At 35.7% G+C, this 20746-nt stretch overlaps 3 protein-coding genes across 6 annotated transcripts; 2 read left to right on the top strand and 1 right to left on the bottom strand.

The window, feature by feature from the left end:
• The first annotated feature begins 1416 nt into the window (after nt 1–1416).
• Nucleotides 1417–6974, top strand: LOC105124409 (myosin-11). 4 transcript variants are annotated; one of them, XR_842045.1, is made up of 10 exons: nt 1417–1847; nt 2265–2465; nt 2555–2677; nt 2838–2875; nt 2984–3092; nt 3281–5527; nt 5775–5930; nt 6182–6303; nt 6414–6818; nt 6852–6974. XR_842045.1 is itself a non-coding variant. In XM_011024426.1 (9 exons), the coding sequence occupies exons 1-9, from the start codon at nt 1770–1772 to the stop codon at nt 6658–6660; spliced, it is 3321 nt and encodes a 1106-aa protein (XP_011022728.1). In that variant the 5' UTR covers nt 1417–1769; the 3' UTR covers nt 6661–6831. The 4 variants fall into 4 exon arrangements, 1 of the variants encoding a protein (XP_011022728.1); XR_842046.1 differs by having other exon boundaries at nt 6414–6827; nt 6861–6974; XM_011024426.1 differs by lacking the exon at nt 6852–6974 and having other exon boundaries at nt 6414–6831.
• Nucleotides 6975–7649: 675 nt separating this feature from the next.
• On the top strand, nt 7650–10783 carry LOC105124406 (RNA-binding NOB1-like protein). The gene is made up of 5 exons (XM_011024424.1): nt 7650–8030; nt 8211–9327; nt 9434–9602; nt 10171–10290; nt 10374–10783. The coding sequence occupies exons 1-5, from the start codon at nt 7697–7699 to the stop codon at nt 10521–10523; spliced, it is 1890 nt and encodes a 629-aa protein (XP_011022726.1). The 5' UTR covers nt 7650–7696; the 3' UTR covers nt 10524–10783.
• A 1669-nt stretch (nt 10784–12452) lies between these two features.
• Nucleotides 12453–18379, bottom strand: LOC105124408 (probable LRR receptor-like serine/threonine-protein kinase At1g63430). The gene is made up of 13 exons (XM_011024425.1): nt 17927–18379; nt 17451–17589; nt 17224–17295; nt 16957–17100; nt 16714–16863; nt 16346–16462; nt 16206–16270; nt 14599–14853; nt 14294–14499; nt 14033–14165; nt 13785–13942; nt 13039–13254; nt 12453–12910 (listed from the first exon to the last, which is right to left on the bottom strand). Exons 1-13 carry the CDS (start codon nt 18081–18083, stop codon nt 12665–12667), a joined length of 2058 nt encoding a protein of 685 aa, XP_011022727.1. The 5' UTR covers nt 18084–18379; the 3' UTR covers nt 12453–12664.
• Between the last annotated feature and the right edge of the window lie 2367 nt (nt 18380–20746).

The raw sequence follows: 20746 nt of genomic DNA, 5'->3' as shown, positions 1-20746 counted from the left end.
TTGCGTCCCACATCGCTCCTCTTTCTTCTCTTACTCGGCCGCACCTACACTCGGAATCCAAAGAGGATCAGAAAAAACTGTAACAAAATTACTGCAATACCCTTCAACGCCATGGCAATATCAAGGATACCCCCCCTCTGCTTGCGTACCAGGAATTTAATGCTCTATTGTTCAAAAACATGAAAAAAGAAATCTATGGCTCCATGAAACTTGGTAATCTTGATTCTTGTCATGTATAAAAATGCCAACAAAGACCATGTGATCCTGCTCATGCTTACATGCTACCATGTAGTGGTCCTTGCCATAAGCGGTAGAGAAAAATGCTCATGCCATTACGGGCCTAGCTGGGGGGTGTTTACGTCATTGGTTGATTTAATTCTGGGAAAATTATAATTTTGGAAGAAAATAAATAGCATGCGAGGTCAGATAATTTAGATTAAAATGAAGGGCTGTTTTCCATTTTTGCATTGCGTGTGCTGGCATTGGGACAGTCCATCCCATTGACGCTGACACCACCAAATCAAATCCAAGAGATTAAATCACACCACCTCATTCACAATCAACAAAATACTGTTTTTTAATTATCCCTTTTTATATTTGACATGATAATTATATTTAAAATATTTTTTAATTAAAAATATATTCTTTAATTTTTTAAAATTAAAATTTGATATTAGCAATCTTAAATATAAAAAATTAAATGAAAATAAAAAAATATAAAAAATTTTAAAAATATTTTTTTAACTGCAAAGACAATGATGACGCAGAATAAAAATAATGTGAAGTCACGAGGTAAATTAGGTGAACAATTGACAATATTAATACGTTAGCTGCACTAATCAATAATTCATCAGCAAAGGCAGACCCACAGAAGTAATGCAAGAATGTTAGACTACAAGTCTGAAATCAAAACCATGTTGTCATTCTCTCCATGAACAGGCATCTTTGCTACCGTATATGGGGCAATTACAGCCTACTACGCTCCCTTTTTTACCCCTCGACACGTGTCCTTTCCTGCCCTCGATCAGCCCTTTTTATTAAAATCTCGCATTAAGTTCTCCTATTATCGCATTAAAAACTAAGGTTTGACCAACTGAATTTATTTCTTTTTAGTCGTGCCAAATTAAAAACCATTATTATTTTTATTTTAATAAGGTGTAATTCCTTGCAAGAATTTATTATTAATACTACCATTATTATTATTTTAATTACAACGACATGCATGTTATTATTTTTTACATTTGAAAGACTTAAAGCTGCTTCGACTATGTGCACTGTTCCCTTACCACAGAACATAGCTTCACTGGCTACGATAATTAATACTGTAATTAATCAATTACAAGAAGCTTCTCTTTCAATTTTTATTTGAATTTATTTATTTTTTCTGGCACTTTAAAGATTAAAAAAAAAACAAGTGTCAAGACTTTCTAAAAGAGTGTCAGTTCTTACAAAAGAGAGGGATCCTTGGAAGAAAAAGAGAAACCTCACATGCCTCCTCCTTCGTAGATCTGCCACCTCTTTCTCTTCCTCTTTATCTGCCTCCCCTGCTTTCCATCTCCACTCTATCTGCATTTGCTTCTCAACCCGATCTCTTTGGACTCCGTTTCCGTCTCCAATTGGACTCACAAACCAGCACCATTACCCACCTGTACACTCACACTGACTGACCGTGACTCTGTATATTATATTATAAATTTTGGTCGCATTGGTGATGCGCCGGCGAGTTTGGCCGGAATCCCGTTGAGTGACTGGATTTTCCGGTGGAGAAAATGTTCAGGTCGTCGAGATGGAGGGGCGAGAAGAACAAGATCAAAACCGTCTTCAAGTTGCAGTTTCATGCAACTCAGGTACTTCAACCGGCAAACATACTACTTTTGTTTAACTTTGTACTTGTAACTGTCTTTTGTTTTTCAATCTCTGACATATAATATTTTGAATTGAAGTTCATATTTTTACTGTTTCAGTTCTAACTTTATAGATAACTGCTGTTCCGGTGAAAGATTTGAGCTTTTTTTTTTCTTTTTTTTAATGAAATCCTGGTGATGGGTTCAGTTCGAGAAAGAAAAATGAGAAATTTGAAAGGTAGAGTCTGCATCAGGAACAACCTGATAAAGAAACCAGAAAATGTCAACAAGTCGAGCCTTATGTATTTTAGTTCATTCAATGTTGAGTTAATTGGAGAATTTGAGTCCTGAAATATTGATGTCAAATGTGATTGATGTCAAATTAAGGATTCTTAATTTGTGGGTGATCTGTGAATGTAGCTGCCGCAACTGAATGTGAATGCATTGGTTTTATCTGTGGTTCCTGGAGATGCGGGGAAGCCAACAGTGAGTTTAGAGAAGGGTATACTCAGACAAGGAAGTTGTCGATGGGACTATCCGGTTCACGAAACAGTGAAATACATTCGTGATGTGAAAACAGGGAAGATCAATGAGAGAATATACCATTTTGTGGTCTCAACTGTAAGGAATTTTACCTAAAAATTTTACTTCTATTGAGCAACTTCTTATTCAATGTTTGCAATGTGATCGGACTTTTTGGATATTTGTAGGGATCGTCAAAAAATAGTCTGGTAGGAGAGGTTTCAATAGATTTTGCTGATTATGCAGAGGCGACTAAAGCTTCCACAGTTTCTCTTCCTTTCAAGAATTCAAAATCTAATGGGGTATTGCATGTGAGTTCTCTTGTCTCTCTGTCTCGTTTGTTTATATCTGTCTCCAATATAATTCTTAGTTCCCACAAGTGATAAGTCCTTCCTTGCCAATAGGATTGATGAGAACTTTCACGTTGTAATTGAAATTCAGAATTTAACTTCAGTTGTTGGTTTTCAATAGGTTTCAATTCAGAGGCTGCAAGAAAATGTTGAGCAAAGGTAAAGATGAAATATCACTTGCTATTGTTAAATATTTCAAATTTCTTTATTTTTCTTTGAAGGGTTAATGAATTTTGATTTTTCTTTCTTTTCTAAAATCTTTTGCAGTGAAGTGATGGAAGGTGAAGATGCAAATGTAAAATCCCAGAGCAGAACATTGAACACCCTATTAAGCAATAGTAACATAGATGAGGGTATTGATAGTCATTCCAGTAAAGTAAGTTTTAAGTTTAGTGCCAGAAATCATCTCTGTAGTTCTTACGATTTTTAAATTAGAAAGCTCGTCACTAAATTTGGGAAAATTAAATAGCATGCAACTTTTGAACCCCCTTTTAGTTTTCTACTTCTCTAATTTTATAGATGGTTGATGAAAATATGATGGGTTCACTTTTCATTGTTCTACAGGATGGACCACTTATTAATGGTGCCCACACTGCTGATTTAAATGTCAATGACAGAACTTCTAGTGGATCTGACATTACAATGTCAAGTTCTGAAACTAGCTCTGGGCTCAATACCCCACGAGAACTTGGATTGAGAAACAACATGCTACAGGACCCCATTAGCTTTCTATCGTCTCAAACCCAGACTTCAGCACCTCACCTGTCAAAACCAAATGCTCCTGCAGCAAACTATGGAGAGCATCGGCAACAGCAATGGGAGTTGTCAGCGGATTCTGATCATGGGACAAGTACTGATGACTCAACAAACAGTTCTCAAGGCAACCTTACAAGAGAGAGATCTCAACAGGTGTCAGACATGGATATGGAAAAGCTGAAGGCTGAACTTGTTATGTTGTCAAGACAGGCAGATGTGTCAGAGATGGAAATACAAACTCTGCGAAAGCAAATTATTAAAGAGAGCAAAAGGGGGCAGGATCTCTCTAGAGAAATCTTGGGATTAAAAGGGGAGCGAGACATGCTCAAGTCAGAGTGTGAGAAACTCAAGGCATTTCAGAAATGCATGGAGGAGGCAAGAAGCAAAAACAAATCGCAGTTTGAAGGTGGCGATCCATGGGTTCTTCTTGAAGAAGTTCGACAAGAACTAAATTACGAGAAGGACCTAAATTCCAACCTCCGGCTACAGCTGCAGAAAACGCAGGAATCAAATGCTGAGTTGATACTTGCTGTGAAAGACCTTGATGAAATGTTAGAGCAGAAAAGTAAGGGAACATCTGACCTTTCCAACAAAGCAAGATCCTATGAGAATGCTATCTCAAGAAGCGAGACTGATGATGATGAAGACCAAAAGGCACTGGAAGAACTTGTTAAGGAGCACAAGGATGCTAAAGAAACTTATCTGTTGGAGCAAAAGATTATGGACCTCTGCAGTGAAATAGAAATCTACAGGAGAGATAGAGATGAGCTGGAGATGCAAATGGAGCAGCTTGCACTTGATTATGAGATATTGAAGCAGGAGAACCATGACATGTCATATAAATTAGAACAAAGTCAGCTGCAAGAACAGCTGAAGATGCAGTATGAATGCTCCCCTTTGTTTCACAACATTAACGAACAAGAAGCTCAGATTGAGAGCTTAGAAAATGAACTGAAGATGCAGTCAGAGGAAAACTTTGATTCTTTGGCCACCATAAAGGAACTAGAAACCCATATCAAGAGCTTGGAGGAAGAATTGGAAAAGCAGGCCCAAGAGTTTGAAGCTGATCTGGAGGCTGTAACACGTGCAAGAGTTGAGCAGGAGAAGAGAGCCATTCAAGCCGAGGAAGCCATGCGGAAGACAAGATTGAAAAATGCTAATGCAGCTGAGAAGCTGCAGGAAGAATTTAGAAGGCTGTCCATGCAAATGGCATCGACTTTTGATGCAAACGAGAAGGTAGCTATGAAAGCGCTTGCTGAAGCTAGTGAACTACGTATGCAGAAAGTTCAACTGGAAGAAATGCTTCAGAAAGCTAATGAGGAGCTCCAATCAATTACGGATGGCTATGAGTCAAAATTGCATGATCTTTCCAACCAACTGAATTTGAAAATGCATCAGATAGAACAGATGATGATGGAAATTGAGGATAAATCCAGAGTGCTTGAACAGCTAAAGAAGCTGGATGAAGAACGTGCCGGGGCTTCATCCCAGGAAATCCAAGGCTTAAAAACTGAGCTTGAAATGCTCGCAATAGAAAACAATAACCTTTTGAAGCAAGCAGAACATAAAGAAAGTATGAGTTTAGAGCTGGAACAAATGAAGACATCAATTAAGCACACTGGAGCACTGGTACAAAAGGGAGATATGGAACAGGATGAACTGGTGGGTACAATTTCTTTGTTGAAGAAGGAAGCAGAGAAGTCACTGGTGGAGTTAAATAGGATGAGATGTCTCAAGGATGAGAAGGAAGCAGCAATGAATGTCTTGCAATCAGAGGTGGGAATGCTTAAAGCTCAGTGTGATAACTTGAAACATTCTGTGTTTGAGGATGAGTTGGAAAAGGAAAAACTTAGAAAGCAGTTAGTCCAGTTAAAGAGCGAGCTGAAGAAGAAGGAAGATGCTTTGAACAGCATGGAGAAGAAAATCAAGGAAAGCAGCAAACGCTCAGTAGTTTCTGAAGGAACAAAGACTAATCTGAGAAACAACAAGTCTGCTCCAGTTCCTTATGGCTCTAAAGAGGTGGCAAATCTGAGGGAGAAAATAAAATTGCTCGAGGTAAATGTTCGTTTCTGAGTTTTCCAGTAAATTTATAGTCTTAACAAGAAAATGCAAGGCCAAATTATTAAGTATTGGTGATAACAACGGTCACTGGTGTGTCAAGATGGACAAGCTCGTTTATGATCTTCCCCTCGTAGTTTTTGGTTTGGCAATTTCTAGTTCACTCTGATTTATGATTCTGTCCTTCATTTGGTTCAATTGCGGTAGACTTGAGAATACTCCCTTTCTTGATTTTGTATGACAGGGACAAATTAAGTTAAAGGAGACTGCTTTAGAAGCCTCTGCAAGTTCGTTTGCAGAGAAGGAAAGGGATCTTCAAAACAAAATTGAAGAGTTGGTTAGCAGATTGGAAGAACTCAACCAGAATAGTGCAATTTTCTGCTATAACCAACCTCAAAAGGTTAGCAATTATATGTAAATATAATGTGAATCGGGAATTATATGTTTTTGTGTTCTGTTTGTGCTACTCAAACATCTAGGCATACACGAGTTCTATACTACGTAAGGGATAGATGAAGTTCCTTTTGTGATGTATGATCTTTTTTTAACCAGTTGTCTATCTAGACGGTACTGCTATATTTTTCTTTTAAATTCATTAAATGTGCAACGTAATACTGTTTCTTTATCTTAAATGTTTATCCTTCAATGCAGGTATCTGACGACGACATTGGAGTTAATTCAAATGGTGATGTAGCTGAAGATTATAGAAAGACGGATGAAAATCCAAGCAGTTCATGCAAAGAAAATGGGAATTCAAGATTGTTAATCAAGAGGTATGATTTGGAAGAAGCAGTAGTTCTATTTGAGCTGTTTCTGTGCTCTAGCTTTGGTCCTAGCTTGTTCTTCTACATTGTGATTGAATTCTTTTCCTGTTTCATTCCAGCGATCATTCCACTGCAGCAGAGCAAGAACCAAAAGCCTCCTGCTGTATCAATAACACAGACCACAATGCTGAGAGGTTGTTGAGTGAACTAGTGACATTGAAGGAGAGAAACAAATCGATGGAAAATGAACTGAAGGAGATGCAAGAGAGATATTCGGAAATAAGTCTCAAGTTTGCAGAGGTAGAAGGAGAAAGACAACAGCTTGTGATGACCCTGCGAAATCTTAAGAATGCCAGAAAGAGCTAATATTTTTTTCTTGATATTATCTTATACAGAACCTATATACTGTGTATAGTTGTGCAGTGGGATGTGCTGCAATGAGAATGTAGTGTTGTTTCCTTTGGAAGAATGAATAATCAATCTGTACAAAGTAATACGGAAGTTCAAAAAAATCCCGAGTGTAGGGAAGCCATTTTTTATTAAAATCCCGATTGTAGGGAAGCCATTTTTAATTAGGTGTCCAGATGATTTTGTTCTTTTTTGTAATTTTCTGAAAGCTTGTCATGTTGTTGTGACGTTTGTTCATTAATATATTCTTTTCATTGTTCCCTTGGTGATCACAGTTGTTCCTGTTACGCTGGAAGTGCTTGCCTTTCGGTGATGGCTGGGGAGGAGAGGGTAAATCAATGAATGTAGAATGAGAAAGCTTAAGCACGTCTGGGCCTAGAACATCAGGCCCAATCGCCGAGCTATTTTTTATTTTTAATTTTAAAAAAGGGAGCTACACGACATCCACTGTAATATGTGATTTGCTGTTCGGTCACCTGATTTAAAAAAAAAATTAAAATCCTTGTTTTTAGATTTTAAAAATTTATTTTAAATTTTTTTATTTAAAAATACCTAATAAATATTATAAAAACCTATTTTCAACCTCAAATCACCCTTTAATAACTTAAAAAACAAAAACTAAATGAATAAAAAAAATTACATTTTATAAATTTAGAAGGGGAGCATTACTGTAGGAGACCCAGACCTGTACATTGTACTTGTATTATATTGACTTCAAAAATCCATTCCACCGCTATTTTTAGGCCTGCTTCTGCTCTCTTTTTATAATTATCAGAGATTTCATTAAATATCACATCATTAGCTGCAAATAAAATAATAATAATAAAAAACAACGAATTAATGGTGTAATTGAAACTTCTATTAGATTAGGGAGCAGATTAAACCATTATAATATTTGAAGAACCAAGATGTAGTTTGCCTTTCTATAAGTTCTTGAAAATCTCCCTGACTAGGGTTTATCTCATGCCCTTCTCCCTCCCTCAGCTCTGTAACGATGGAGAATCCCTCACCAGCACCTCCATCAACTACTCAATGCTGGAGTAACATAGTAAAGAACCACCAACCACCACCACCGCCAGCACCATCACAGCAACAGCAAGACCAGTTGTATGTGGAGAGTTGTAAGTCGACACACGGCATATCAGTGGCGGTTATTGATGCAAACGCCATCATACAGGGTGGAGAGAAGCTCAACAACTTGGCCGACAAGTTCGTCACCGTCCCTGAAGTCCTCGCTGAGATTCGCGATCCTGTTTCTCGCCATCGACTTGCTTTCATTCCTTTCTCAATTGATTGCAGGGAACCCTCCCCTGATTCCCTCAATAAAGGTAAAAACCCCCCCATCAATTTTGAAAAGTAGTGGATGATTTGATGGATTTCTGTTTAGATTGCTTGTGTAATTATTTGCTATTAATTTGCAATGAAAAGGGGAGCAGCTGTATTATAAGAAAATATGTCACGGAGCGAACTTGGGGTTTAGTCTCATGTGTTTTATATACCTTTGACAGTTATCAAGTTTGCGAGAGCAACTGGAGATCTACAGACTCTATCTGATGTTGATCTTAAACTCATTGCATTGACATATACATTGGAAACGCAACTTCACGGGACTAAACATATTAGGGATGCGCCACCCCCTGTCCATACAGTCAATGTGAAGAGGCTGCCTGAAAAGGACATGCCAGGGTGGGGTTCTAATGTTCCTAATTTGGAGGAATGGGAAGCTTTGGAACAAGAAACTGGAGATGGGATAGATCCCAGCTCGAAAATTCTTCCTTTAAAAGACATAAGCTTGAACGTTATGCCTGCTGATGACCAATCTGAAGATGGTTCGATGGGGACTGGAGGGGAAGCAAATTCCGAGAATTTTGAAGATGTTGAACATGGTTCGAGGAAGCCCAGGAGATTTCCACCCAAGAAAAAAGACATAAATCTTGAAGGGAAAAAGATGGTTGCAGGTGGAATTGATGCATCGCAGGGACAATTTGATGATAATGCTGGTGATTGGATGCCTGCTGTTAGTCGAAGTACTCATAGAAGATATCTTAGAAGAAAAGGTAGACGTGAATTTAATGAAGTATTATTAGAGAAAGATAGCCAGCAAGATCTAGAGAAAAGTATGGATGACAGCACTATTGAGGTAGCTAGTGTCCCAGATCAAGTGTTACATCAAAGTGTGATATCTGAGGAGAGTATGATGACAGAGGTGAAGAACTGTGATGGTGATGTTTCCTTGATTTTAAAACAAATGAGGCTGGAAGAAGGTTCACTGGAGGCTGCTCAAGGTGAGAAAGGAGAGAACAGTACTTCTGGAGAGACAGAGATTAACAATTCTAGGGACATGGAAGCTACCTTAGATCGCATTGAAAACATTGATGTTGAGACGAGAAGAGTTGATATTGCCAGTGCAGAATCAGATCACTTGGAGATCTCAAGCCAGATTCACGAAAGTGTTGATGCATCATATTCAGATGATAATGATAGCGAGCAAAGCTGGATGGTCAGATCCTTATCTGAGTCAAGTGTAGCTTGTGTAACTAGTGACTTTGCAATGCAGAATGTACTTCTGCAAATGGGCTTACGACTGCTGGCACCTGGAGGAAATCAAATCCGCCAGTTGCATAGGTATACAATTGTTGTTCATGTTTGTATTGGTTTCCCAATTATCTTTTACTTTCTTGACTGGATCATTGTGGTTATATTCCATCTTTAAAGACATCTGCACTTGCAGGTGGATACTGAAATGCCATGCCTGCTATACTGTCACAGCTGAAATTGGGAGGATATTTTGTCCCAAGTGTGGAAATGGCGGCACTTTAAGAAAGGTTGCTGTAACAGTTGGTGAGAATGGAATTATTTTGGCTGATCATAGGCCACGGATTACTCTGCGTGGTACAAAAGTAAGTATATTCCTACGGAAGGAAATAAAGAAATCTATTCAAGCAACCAGTAGAAAATCTTAGATCCACTTTGTACCTTGTTTTAATTCTGGGGAGATATGTATAATACATTTATGCAGTTGTTTCCATCTTGCATTTATTGCTTAGCTTATTCTGGTCTGTGCTTCTGACCATTGGTTTATAGTACTTTCTTGTTCTGTGGGTTCTATTACTTGGCTGACTGTGATTTCTACTTGGGGATGGTTTTCCATGGCCATGCATGGAAGGCTTCTTATCCTTTGCATCATGTTGGAAAATCTGTACCATGCTAGCATCCATGCTCCTGCCCCACAAAACTGTCACACACACACAACATTCTTCTCCAGTGATAGTGCAAGGAGTGTTCATTGATTTTTCATGAACCTTAGAAAGCTTGCATGAGAGCCGCCCATTATGCCTTCTGTTGTTCAGTGTCTGTTGTGTGTGTGTAAGAAGTGCATGGACTGGACATGTTGGATGTTCTTTTTTTGCCACTAATTTGTTTGAAGTCCTTCTGCCCATATATGCTTTGACATTTTGCCCCTTGCAGTTTTCACTGCCTTCACCACAAGGTGGGAGGGATGCCATCACTAAGAATCTCATTCTGCGCGAGGATCAGCTACCACAAAAGTTCCTCTACCCTAAAACGAAGAAGAAAGTGAATAAGGAGGTTGGCTTCTTTGTTGTTTGCATATATCTTCTTGCTTGTGTTTAATTAATTCCAGACTAATTTATATAAATCTAACCATGTAGGGAGATGACATCTTCTCGGTTCGGGATGACATCTTTGGCCACCATACTGATAAAAAAACTCCTTTCCGGCCTCCCATAAGGCAAGCATTAGCAGTTTTTAGTGGGAAAAGGAATCCAAATGACAATCACTATGCTCGTCCTAAGCACTGACGTTGCTTTTGATTGTCTTTTTTTGTTTTTGTTTTTTTTAATTTAATTTGACTTGGACTTGTTGTCTACTGTGGTTTATTTTATAGTTGCTGCTTGCGAAATGATTATCAACATTTATGTTTGAGTCTTTAGTGAGAAGTTAATAATTGTCATGTACTGAAAGTTTGTGCTCCGAAAGAGCACGGTTTTGGTAGTTCTGTGCGATTGATATGATACTCAAGCTTCATTTCTTCCAGCAATAACTGGTGTATTACTTTCAAGCAATAATCTACTGATGAAATTCGTAACCTGTTTCTTTTAACCATGCATTTTGTACATGGTTTATTTTTATTATAGAAGATAAGTTAGCTAAAAATCCATGTATTTAAATAGTGCCAACATAAAACCAAAGTAATGGACAGAATGACGGGAATGAACTAGTAGCATGGTGTGATTTTGCGTAGAAGTGACCGCCTTCTGTTCTCTTACTCCGCCAACATTTCTTGCACACCAAACACTCCAAAGCCCGGAGAAAACGGTGACAAATCCAGATGCAATTCCAATATTAATCCCACGTGACATGCCATTCTCTCCGCGAGCTTTTAGAAGTAGGGTGCCACAAAGTTCAGAGTTGCCCGTGTAGCTGAGTTTGGTAAGCTCTGGACCTTAAGAGGAAAGCTCTATCATGCTCGACCTCGTATCAATATATTTCAAGGAAGAAATGCTATAAAGCCACTGCAGATCGGTCATACACAGATAGTTCATTGATAGCCAAGTTTGTGAGGTTTCCAAGCCGATGAGAATCCATTCTGCAACTCTCGAGCTAGGAAGGATGTGATATCTTGGACTTCTCACTGAACCATAAAAATCTGGGACACTTTGCATGGTTATTCCATCTAAGATCCAAGCAATCTAGATGCTTCAACTCGACAGAAGGATTTAGGTCACCAGCTATAATATATTCTCATGCTTTATATATATACATAGTGTTTCAAAACGCCAGATTTTGGAGGTCAAGCATGATAGTATGCCCAATGATGGTATCACACTCTATAGCTTCCCATCTACAACGGTCTTCCTCACCAACCCAAGATGACAGCCTGTTTTGCTTTCAGAATTGCCTAAAAGACATTGCTTGAATGGTAGAGTCGTTCCTCTGTTGTTCATGCAACTGTTAATTAAAATTGATTTCTGAAAGGGCAAGAAGGTTGGAACCCAAGTTGACCCACGAAGAAGCAAAGAATTAGATAGATTTGCATGGAACTCTAGGTCTTCAAAGAAATTTATATTGATTAGCTAATAAATTCTTCAGCCTGGTCAATCGAATCTCCGGCTAGGTAAAATTTCTGTTTCATCTTTTTTTTTTATATATATATATATAAATCCTTCATTAAAGTCAATTGCCAATATATTTCTTTTATTTCAGTGCTTGCTGATGTTTGTCATTTGCTTGATGTCTGTAACAAGGTTTTAAGACAGCAAGATCAGGTGAAACAACTTGTTTGCCGTGTCTAAAGTTATCATAATCAACCATTTATCAGAGTTGCTGGGAAAATTTAATACGAATGGTGGATGGCAAATGCATATCCTTTTTATACCTGGAGTCATTGATGTTAAACAAACAAGCATCCCTGTATTTGCCTCTTATTGTCTCCAATTCTCTGACAGGGATGCAAAACAATGAGTAGGGCTAGGAGGCATTTCCTATGGCTCCAGCACCTTATTGCTTAGGAATCTTGCACTAGGGAACATACCATATAAATGGTTTTTCTCTGGGAATTGCTTTTGATCATGCTACATACAGCATGTTACACATTAATATGTGCATTCGTATATTGAAACATTCCTTCCATAGTCATATCTGACTCATTTTCAGAGTTTTATGAAAATAAATGATAACCAGAGAACACAATCAGGTGCAGAAGAAATGGTCGATGCAGACTGCAGTTCGAACTAAAAGTTTGCTATGGTCATAACTTTACTCATAATCCAAGGGTATACAATGAGGCTATTGTCATAAAGGAAGTTCTATGTTTTTAGCACGCACACATTTACAAGGACCTCAGATGAAACTGAAGTGAGAAAAAAGTAAAGGAAAGAAAAGACTATTGCAGTTGTATGAACCTGATTTACTGTGTGTTAGCTTCAAGCCTCCAACTCAATTATGATGCCAGCGCAAGCTCTGCCCATGCCAAAGAAGATGCCTTGAGGTCAGCAGATATAGTTGTATCAATTCCGCTCTCTAAAATGGCACTTAACTCCTGCATGGAAGGCTGCTTGGTGGGGTCTGGATGGATGCAAAGGTTTACCACTTCACATATAACTTTGAGGTCTTCGAATCTGAAATGCTTCAACTCGGGATCCACCACATAAGCCATTGCTTCTGGCAGTTCTAGGAAGTCCTTAGCCTATAGAACACAGAAGTTATCAAGTTTTTTTATCACGTATATGGGCAATGATTTTTCCAGATAACTGTTTCTTTGAGATTACCAAGAAAAGAAATTTGCAAATGTTTAAACTACAAGAGGTTTCTCACCCAATCTACCAAGCGCCCTTTGTCCTTGCAGTATGGAGGTCTTCCACTGATTATTTCCAGTAAAAGGACACCAAAAGCATAAATGTTCCCTTGGACATCAAGATGGCGTCCCTCCAGAGAATGTGGAAGTACACAGATAGCACCTTGGCTGCCTATCGAGCCTGAGTTCTTCTCTGATCTTGCAAGAATACTCTTCCAACTTTCAAAATCAACCAACTGCAGGGACAATCAAAAAGAAATTCTGAGGACCACAATTTTATAGGGGCTTGACATCCATCATAACAAATTGTTACTTGTTACAGGTTTTGAGAACCAAAATTAACTAGAAAGAGAATCAGGAATGATATTTACTAGATATCAGGTAACGGAAGACAGTTTCAGACACATCTTGAAAGATTTTACAAGCTTAAAACAATGAATAAACACCGGAATGAAGAGTGGCTAAGGTCACCGATCCTGTTCACAGATTTCCAAGCTACCAGAGCATCTTTAAATCTTCCAGTCCTCTCAGATAACAGTACAATGATAGAATGTTTGATATGATTCTTTTGGGTTACATAAGCTAGCAGTGACCATAGCTAAAACAATTTATCTAATCTGAGGTGAATTCACAATTCCATTTTTTCTATGATACAAAAAAGGAAGTGCTGACTGACTTAGAAGCTCTTTTTTTTGTGTGTGTCGTGTCAAAAGTGTCAAGTTTTTAACCCTTCTTTAGAAGAATAGAGCAAGGCATCAGTGAGTACCTTTGGGGAAAATTCCTCTGTGAGATATACGGAACTGGAATTTAACTCGGATATAGTAAATGGTGGCTCGAGTTCAGTATGAAGGTACTTCAATCCACGAGCAATGCCTGTGACAATTTTCATCCTGCGTGTCCAAGATAATTGGCATCCATCTCCATCTGCATTGATACAGGTTGTTTGATCAACTCTAAGCAAGTATATAACGTCTTAAAAATGTTTGATTATCCCAAGCAAGAAACTCGACTTACAGTGAAGGTGCTCATACAGGGTCCCATTCGATGCATATTCAATAACTAACATCCTTGTAAACGGAGTGCTCTCTTTACAATAGCCCAGTAACTTTCCTGTATTCTCGTTATTTAATCTTGCCAAATCTGCCACCTAAATTGGATTAACATTTAATAAAGAAAGATCTCAGAAAGGCTATCCCAAAATCCTCAGCTTCTACATTTGTAGCTGTTCAGTGTCTGTTTCAATAAAATTTGCAGTGAGAAGGAACAAGTCTTAACCTCTCTTTGGAAATAGAGTTCAAGATAGCCTGTCCAGTGTTGTTCTTTGATGCAGAGAGATATGACTGCAATCTCAGGCCCACCTTTCATGATGCCCTTGTAAACCAGACTGTCTGGAGAAGAGCCAATAATGTTACTGAAGTCTTCACAGGCCACTTCAAGCTCCTGCCTGCTGAATCTCACTACATCTTTCAACATCTCAGAATCTGTGCAAAAATATACACAGTAAGATAACACAAATAACTTACTAAAACACTGTTAAACAACACCGAATAAACTAAAGGTCTGGAAATATGGAAGCAAACCTATGTATACAGTCACATGGTCCTTCTGACTCGATAATTTCTTCAAAGGGATTATGAGAGAAGATTTGTTATTGCATCTCTGAAGAGCAGTTAGGAAGGCAATTAGAAAGAGACAGCCCACCATGGTTCCTGTCACTATTTCCAGAGCCAAAAGCCAGGCAGGTTTTGATGCCCTCTGGTGCTGCTTGGATACATCTTCAGCAGGCTGGTGCTTGGGGCTTCTTGTTTGATGGGTTCTGGCAGGTGGAGCACGATCTGTACAAGGAATTAATCAGTCAGTATAATCACCATAATTTATTACTGGCCAAAGGCACACCTGTTACTACGAAGTTCAATTGGATGATAGGTTGATGAATCATATCACACAGCAAAAGCAATACCCTCTCCATCCCAATTGAAGCCTTGAGTAAGAAAATACAGTTACTAAAGAGAGCATAAGAGCTCGTGCATTTGGGTTAGGTCTTCAAAATCGCCCCTCGATTTTTTTTCAAAAAAGAATAGAATTGTGGAAGATGGGGCTTTTGAGAGGGGCAATATTGTTAAAAAAATCTCTTAAGGATTCGAATGTCACGCACCAAGCTCATTTTGGAGCAGACTGAAAGAGGACTGCAAGACACCAAACTCGTCATAATTTTAGCACGGCAAGGTATCTATTATTTAGTTGATATTTGTTTGTTAAAAAATATTTTTTTTAGAAAGTATTTTTTTTAAATAAATTATTTTTTGATGTTTGGTAATATCATGAAAAATAAGTTAAAAAATAATTTTTAAAAGCTATGTCATGAAAAATAAGTTGAAAAATAAATTATCAATATTTTTTTTAAATTTATTAAAACAATGAGGAATAAATCTTACAAATTGAAAAATTAAATGAAAATAAAATTAAAAAAATCTAATTTCATAAATTACCTTAAATAATCAAAATAATAAAGATCAAATTTAACAGATAAATAAATTGAAAGATAATAAAATTAAAAAAATCATAATTTCATAAATTATTTCAATTAATTAAAATAAATAACAATAAAAAAAATGAGTATCAAATTTGATAGATAAAAAAATTCAATTTAAAAATGATAAGAGAAAAGTAAATAATAATCATAAAAAATAAGGATTAAAGTTAATATAAAAATCAAATTAAATTAAATTTTAAGAGATGAAATTAAAAAAAAAGAATTTAAAACAAAATATATAATAATAAAAAGTTTGAAGACTAAATTGATATAATTAGTAAATAATTTGTTATTTTTAAATTTTTTATAATTTCTGGAAAGTATTTTCTATTTAAAATAAAATGAAAATATTTTTTTAAAAATAAAGTTAAATTTTCTTTGAATGAAAAATATTTTTATCGGTTAGCTTTTTTTAATGATAAATAAATATAGAAAAGTTGAAAAAGGTCATTTTTAAGAAATTATTTCCCGTGAAACAAAGGCGTTAACAATTCCCATTGAAACAGACAACCACATGCTCATACTTTGCGTATCCATGGGGATTGCTCTTCATTTCAAAACATTATTGTCCATAGACATGTTGACAACAATACAACAGTCCACAAATACAGCAGCGGAAACCTGAAGGCTGAAAGATAACCATGTCACACGTACCACAAAGAGAAGAAGAACGCTGTCTTGGATCTTTGTTCTGAAGGCAGTTCCCTTGGAAGCTCGTGCTGCATAGCATATGTTGTGCATAATATAAGTTTATGTGACATCCAAATGCCAGTAGGAGAAGGCTAAGAGTGTACCTTGGAAGATACCCCAAGCACTTGGGAATGCTCCCAGTAAAGAAGTTGTATGAGAAATCAGCCACTTTTAATTCAGATGCTCGACACAGGCCAGTTAAGTTTGTGTTTGAAGCATAGCTGAAGCAGGAGTGAATTATTTAATTGCACCAAAAAAAAGGAGTGAATAATTCAAGTTAAAGATTTAAAGAATCAAAACTGAGTTTCAACTGATCGAAGATGAGTTTACGTCCCATCCTAGTGACTGTTCTCAACTTATGCAATCACAAGCATTCTAGCACAACCTACTTAAGTAAGAATAGTGTTGTTCATTCTACCAGTTAATTTGCAAAATGCACCAAAAACTGATGTGCATTCAGAATTGTACTTACATTCCATACACACTGGACGTGAAATCTGAGCCACTGCTAGCAGGAACAGATCCATGAAGCCTATTCCTATCCAGCCAAAGTTCTTGAAGGTACTTCAAATTGCCAAGTTCAGGAGGCAAGCTTCCTGTTAACCCATTGGACTGAAGGTTTCTATCACAACATAAAATGAGAAAGTAAGAGAGAACTCAATATTGCCAACCATTACAGTCCAATCGTTAAAACCCAATAACAAGATTCTTTTACATTTTCCTGACACTGGTTAGATTTGCAATCTCTGGAGGAATAGGACCCGTTAATTGATTTGCTCCCAAATCCAAGACCTGGAGGTATTTCAACATTCCCAATTCTTTTGGTATAACCCCAATCAGATTATTACCGTGCAAGACTCTACAAAATATCAAACAAGCACCAAAAGATAAAGAAGCCTTAAATACAATGCATAAAATAAACTAAAAGCATTTATTTCAATATGATGAAAAAAGATGGAAGACGACGAAGAAAGAAACATACAGTTGTTGCAAAAATTTGATCCGACCCAATTCGGGGGCAAGAAATCCCCTTAAAGAGTACCCAGTTATATTTCTGCAAAACCAGAATTCCAACAGAAAAATGGTAAAACTTCATTCAACGATAAAAGGCACCTACACATATACCACACATCAGGATCTAACTTCAGAAGAAACTATAACGCATCTAACCCTGAACCAAAAAAAATAAATTGATAGATCATATCTTACATCTTTATAACATGGTCTCGAGCAGAAGAGCAGGAAATGCCAGACCAACCACAAGGATCTGCATCTAAGCCATTCCAGTTGGACAAAACCATATGTGGGTCTTCGTATATAGCTTCCTTGAATGTTTTAAGTGCCGAAACTGTCCAGAAGTCCATAAATTCCATTTAGTGAAAAGTACTAGACTATAGGATTACCGAAAACCAAAATTTATGCACAGTACATTAATTTCAGATCACATAACTTCCAAGGCCACTGATGGTATTAAGTCACAAAGTAAATGTAGAAAGGATAGCAGAAAGAGGCCAAGTTTGAGACTTGAAGTTTTCGCATTGATTGAATAATAACTAACACCACTCAATTCAGCCATCTGAAACTAGCTAGCTCAACTCTTGGAACCATAATAATTCAAGTTTATATTCTTTTTATCAGCAAAAACAATGCATTTATAAAAAAGAAGTAAAGTGATAAATGCATACCTTCTTCTCTGACAAAGGAGTCACAGGTTACGACAAGAACTAGAGAAACAAAAGAAAGAAGATGAAGGGAAACATATGATCTCATTTGTACTCTACAAGAAATCTCTACTCCTCTCTCTTTGTTGGATGAAAAAAACAAAGACCCAGAAGAACTCATGAACCCAGTGACCAGGAAAGAGCAAAAAAAGAAGAAAAGAAAAAGAAAAAGAAGCAAGTTGATTAGAGATGTGAGTTTTTTTATTAAGAAACTACAAAAGAGAAGAAAGTTGAAGTCTTTGACACAGTCGCACTACTAAAATACAGTGAAAGCTTTGTTTAAGGAAACAACTCCTACAACTAGTACTCAGTTTAATAAGATTTGGAAACTGGCCATGAATAGCAAAATTACTTCAGCTATGAATGTTTAAAGTTAGACAGAGGAGGCGGACAAAAAAGAAGAAGATAGAAACTTAGATTGAAAGAGAGGTTATGGTTATATTTGGTAAATTGGTAAATATAAATTTTTAAAGTGTTTTTTATTTAAAAAATTAATTTAAAATTAAAAAAACTTGAAAATTTTGAAAAACATAATTAGAGCACAATATCAAATAGAACTTTTTACCTTGTTATCTGTGGATAAATTAAAAGAAACCAAGAGAAAGTTTTGATTTTTTTTTTTTGGATAAAGAGAATGCATGTTGTTTTGTCTTTAAAATTAAATTAAATGGCGGTCTTTTATTCTGTAATTTTTTATGTGTATTCCCACGGCACTTTGTTATCTAAATTCCAGGTTGCTGGATGAAAATCCAACGGTTGATAATCAAGAATCGGTAGGTAATGATGGAGGGGATTTAAATTTAAATTTTCTTAATTTATGGACTGAGCTGTGGGCCCCATTTTATAAAAATGTTAGTGGAAGTTCTGCTGCCATTAGTGTTAATAATTGCATTAGCCGGGTGATTTGTGGAAATGAAGAATATTTATCGTTCGTCAGATGATAAATTGAAGCTCTGGAGGGTTTATTGATGTGTTTACCTGGAGTTGCTTAAAACCATGTGCTATTAATGATCAACGGCTCTGATGAAGTGAGAACTGGAGAATTTTAGCCTTTTTCGTTTCCATTTCCATTTTACTTTTCTATTTCCAATGACAAACTGAAATGGGTGTTCATTTATTAAAAATGAAAACATTTTTAAAAAAAATTAAATATATTATATATCGTACACTATATTATATTAGTTATTTTCTATATTTATTTTAAAAAACAGACAAAAAAAAAAGAGATGAAACTCATGACCATAAAGATAATAAAAATATTTTTATTTAGAATTTTTCTCTTCTAATTATATATATATATATTTAAATAAACTAAAAAAAAACACCATTAAGTATCTAATTATTCTATTATCGTCGTAAAATTTATATGAACCCTAACAACTCTGTAATCCATTGTTTATGATGTGGTGGCTCCAACGTGTTCTGGGAAAACAGAATTATTGCCATTATGTTTCAAAGGGAAAATTTGTTAGAAGTCAAATTCTCAAAAGCAACTTGCAAAGCAACTTGCGTGTTTTTTCAATGTTCCTTGGTACGCTGGATTGATATTTTTTTTTATCTGTTGCTTTTGAATCTTGGCTCAGGAATCCCACCTGCTATTATTAAGTATTGCTCTCGAAGTTACCTGTTTTTTTATGCCAGGTTTTATTGTTCATTTTTTCATACGTTATTACATGCAAAATTTTATATTTTTTAAATTTTTATTTGGCGATTTAGTCATAACTTAAGAACAATTAATTTTAACTTTTTATTAAAAGATAGAAGAGTTGAAAATAAAAAAAGAATCAAAATAAAAAAAACATTAAATATAAATAGCAGCTATAAGTTTCATAAAAAAAAAATATTTTAATCCTTAACCTTTTAAAATCATGTAAATTATATAATTCTAGTGTTTTAATATTTTTTTAATTTAATTTTTACATAAAATTTTTTTATTATTATTTTTAGTTACTATTGAGAGAAGAGAGAGAGAGGTTACCGAATCTTAACTGTAAAAACAGAAAAGTATTGTTGACATCGATTTAGGTCATAAAAACAAATAATAATTATATTAAATGATTTAATTTGATGAGAAAATTTTTTATTAAAGTTTTTTTTTAACTTTACAATTCATAAAAAACATATATGAGTTCGGGTTAATTTTAGTTTTTCAAGTGTTTTTTTAGATTTTTTGAGGCCATGAACATATTTGTAACAGTTCATGCAATGTTTTATAGATATTTCAGGTAAAAAGTACAAGTTTTGATTTTCTAATTATCATAGTGGCTAGAATCTAGACAAATTAAATGATGTATTATCTAATTTTAAAAAAAATTAGAGTAGATAACATATTGTCTGTCCTAATTACAAAAAAAAAAGAAAGATATTGTTAATGACTTTCAATTTATTTATTTTTATATATAGTTCTTGATTTATTACATATATTTTTTTATTTAATCTTAGATTTTTAAACTATAGAAATATATTAAAAAAATCTGCATGTATAATCTTTTTATAAAAGATAAAAATATTTAATTTCTTATAAAACATGGTTTATATATCTAGTTATCATGCAAACAATGTCACCTGCTACACATTTGCTCAAGTTTTTTTCTTTCTTTACTTCAATTTTCTCTGGAGAAGAGTGATTTTTAAAGATTTTTAATATGAACAAAACATATCATAAAATAAATGTTGTGATGAAAACCGTTCTAAGAAAAGACGATCGAGGAGCAGCTTCATAATTTTGCTAACGAGCAAGAGATACTGTTAGAAACCAATATAAACATTATTTTCTGCCCATAA

Source organism: Populus euphratica, unplaced genomic scaffold (assembly GCF_000495115.2).
Source record: "Populus euphratica unplaced genomic scaffold, PopEup_1.0 scaffold4.1, whole genome shotgun sequence".
Classification (NCBI taxonomy): domain Eukaryota; kingdom Viridiplantae; phylum Streptophyta; class Magnoliopsida; order Malpighiales; family Salicaceae; genus Populus; species Populus euphratica.
This window is presented reverse-complemented; position numbering and strand designations above follow the sequence as displayed.

Coding starts and splice junctions, on each gene's coding strand:
- LOC105124409 (XM_011024426.1), top strand. CDS start 1,770: ATGTTCAGGTCGTCGAGATGGAGGGGCGAGAAGAACAAGATCAAAACC. Junction 1,848..2,264: donor TGCAGTTTCATGCAACTCAG/GTACTTCAACCG, acceptor CTGTGAATGTAG/CTGCCGCAACTGAATGTGAA. Junction 5,528..5,774: donor AGAAAATAAAATTGCTCGAG/GTAAATGTTCGT, acceptor TTTGTATGACAG/GGACAAATTAAGTTAAAGGA.
- LOC105124406 (XM_011024424.1), top strand. CDS start 7,697: ATGGAGAATCCCTCACCAGCACCTCCATCAACTACTCAATGCTGGAGT. Junction 8,031..8,210: donor CCCTGATTCCCTCAATAAAG/GTAAAAACCCCC, acceptor TACCTTTGACAG/TTATCAAGTTTGCGAGAGCA. Junction 10,291..10,373: donor AGAAGAAAGTGAATAAGGAG/GTTGGCTTCTTT, acceptor CTAACCATGTAG/GGAGATGACATCTTCTCGGT.
- LOC105124408 (XM_011024425.1), bottom strand. CDS start 18,083: ATGAGTTCTTCTGGGTCTTTGTTTTTTTCATCCAACAAAGAGAGAGGA. Junction 16,463..16,713: donor ACGTCCAGTGTGTATGGAAT/GTAAGTACAATT, acceptor CTCCTGCTTCAG/CTATGCTTCAAACACAAACT. Junction 16,271..16,345: donor TGCTTGGGGTATCTTCCAAG/GTACACTCTTAG, acceptor TATGCTATGCAG/CACGAGCTTCCAAGGGAACT.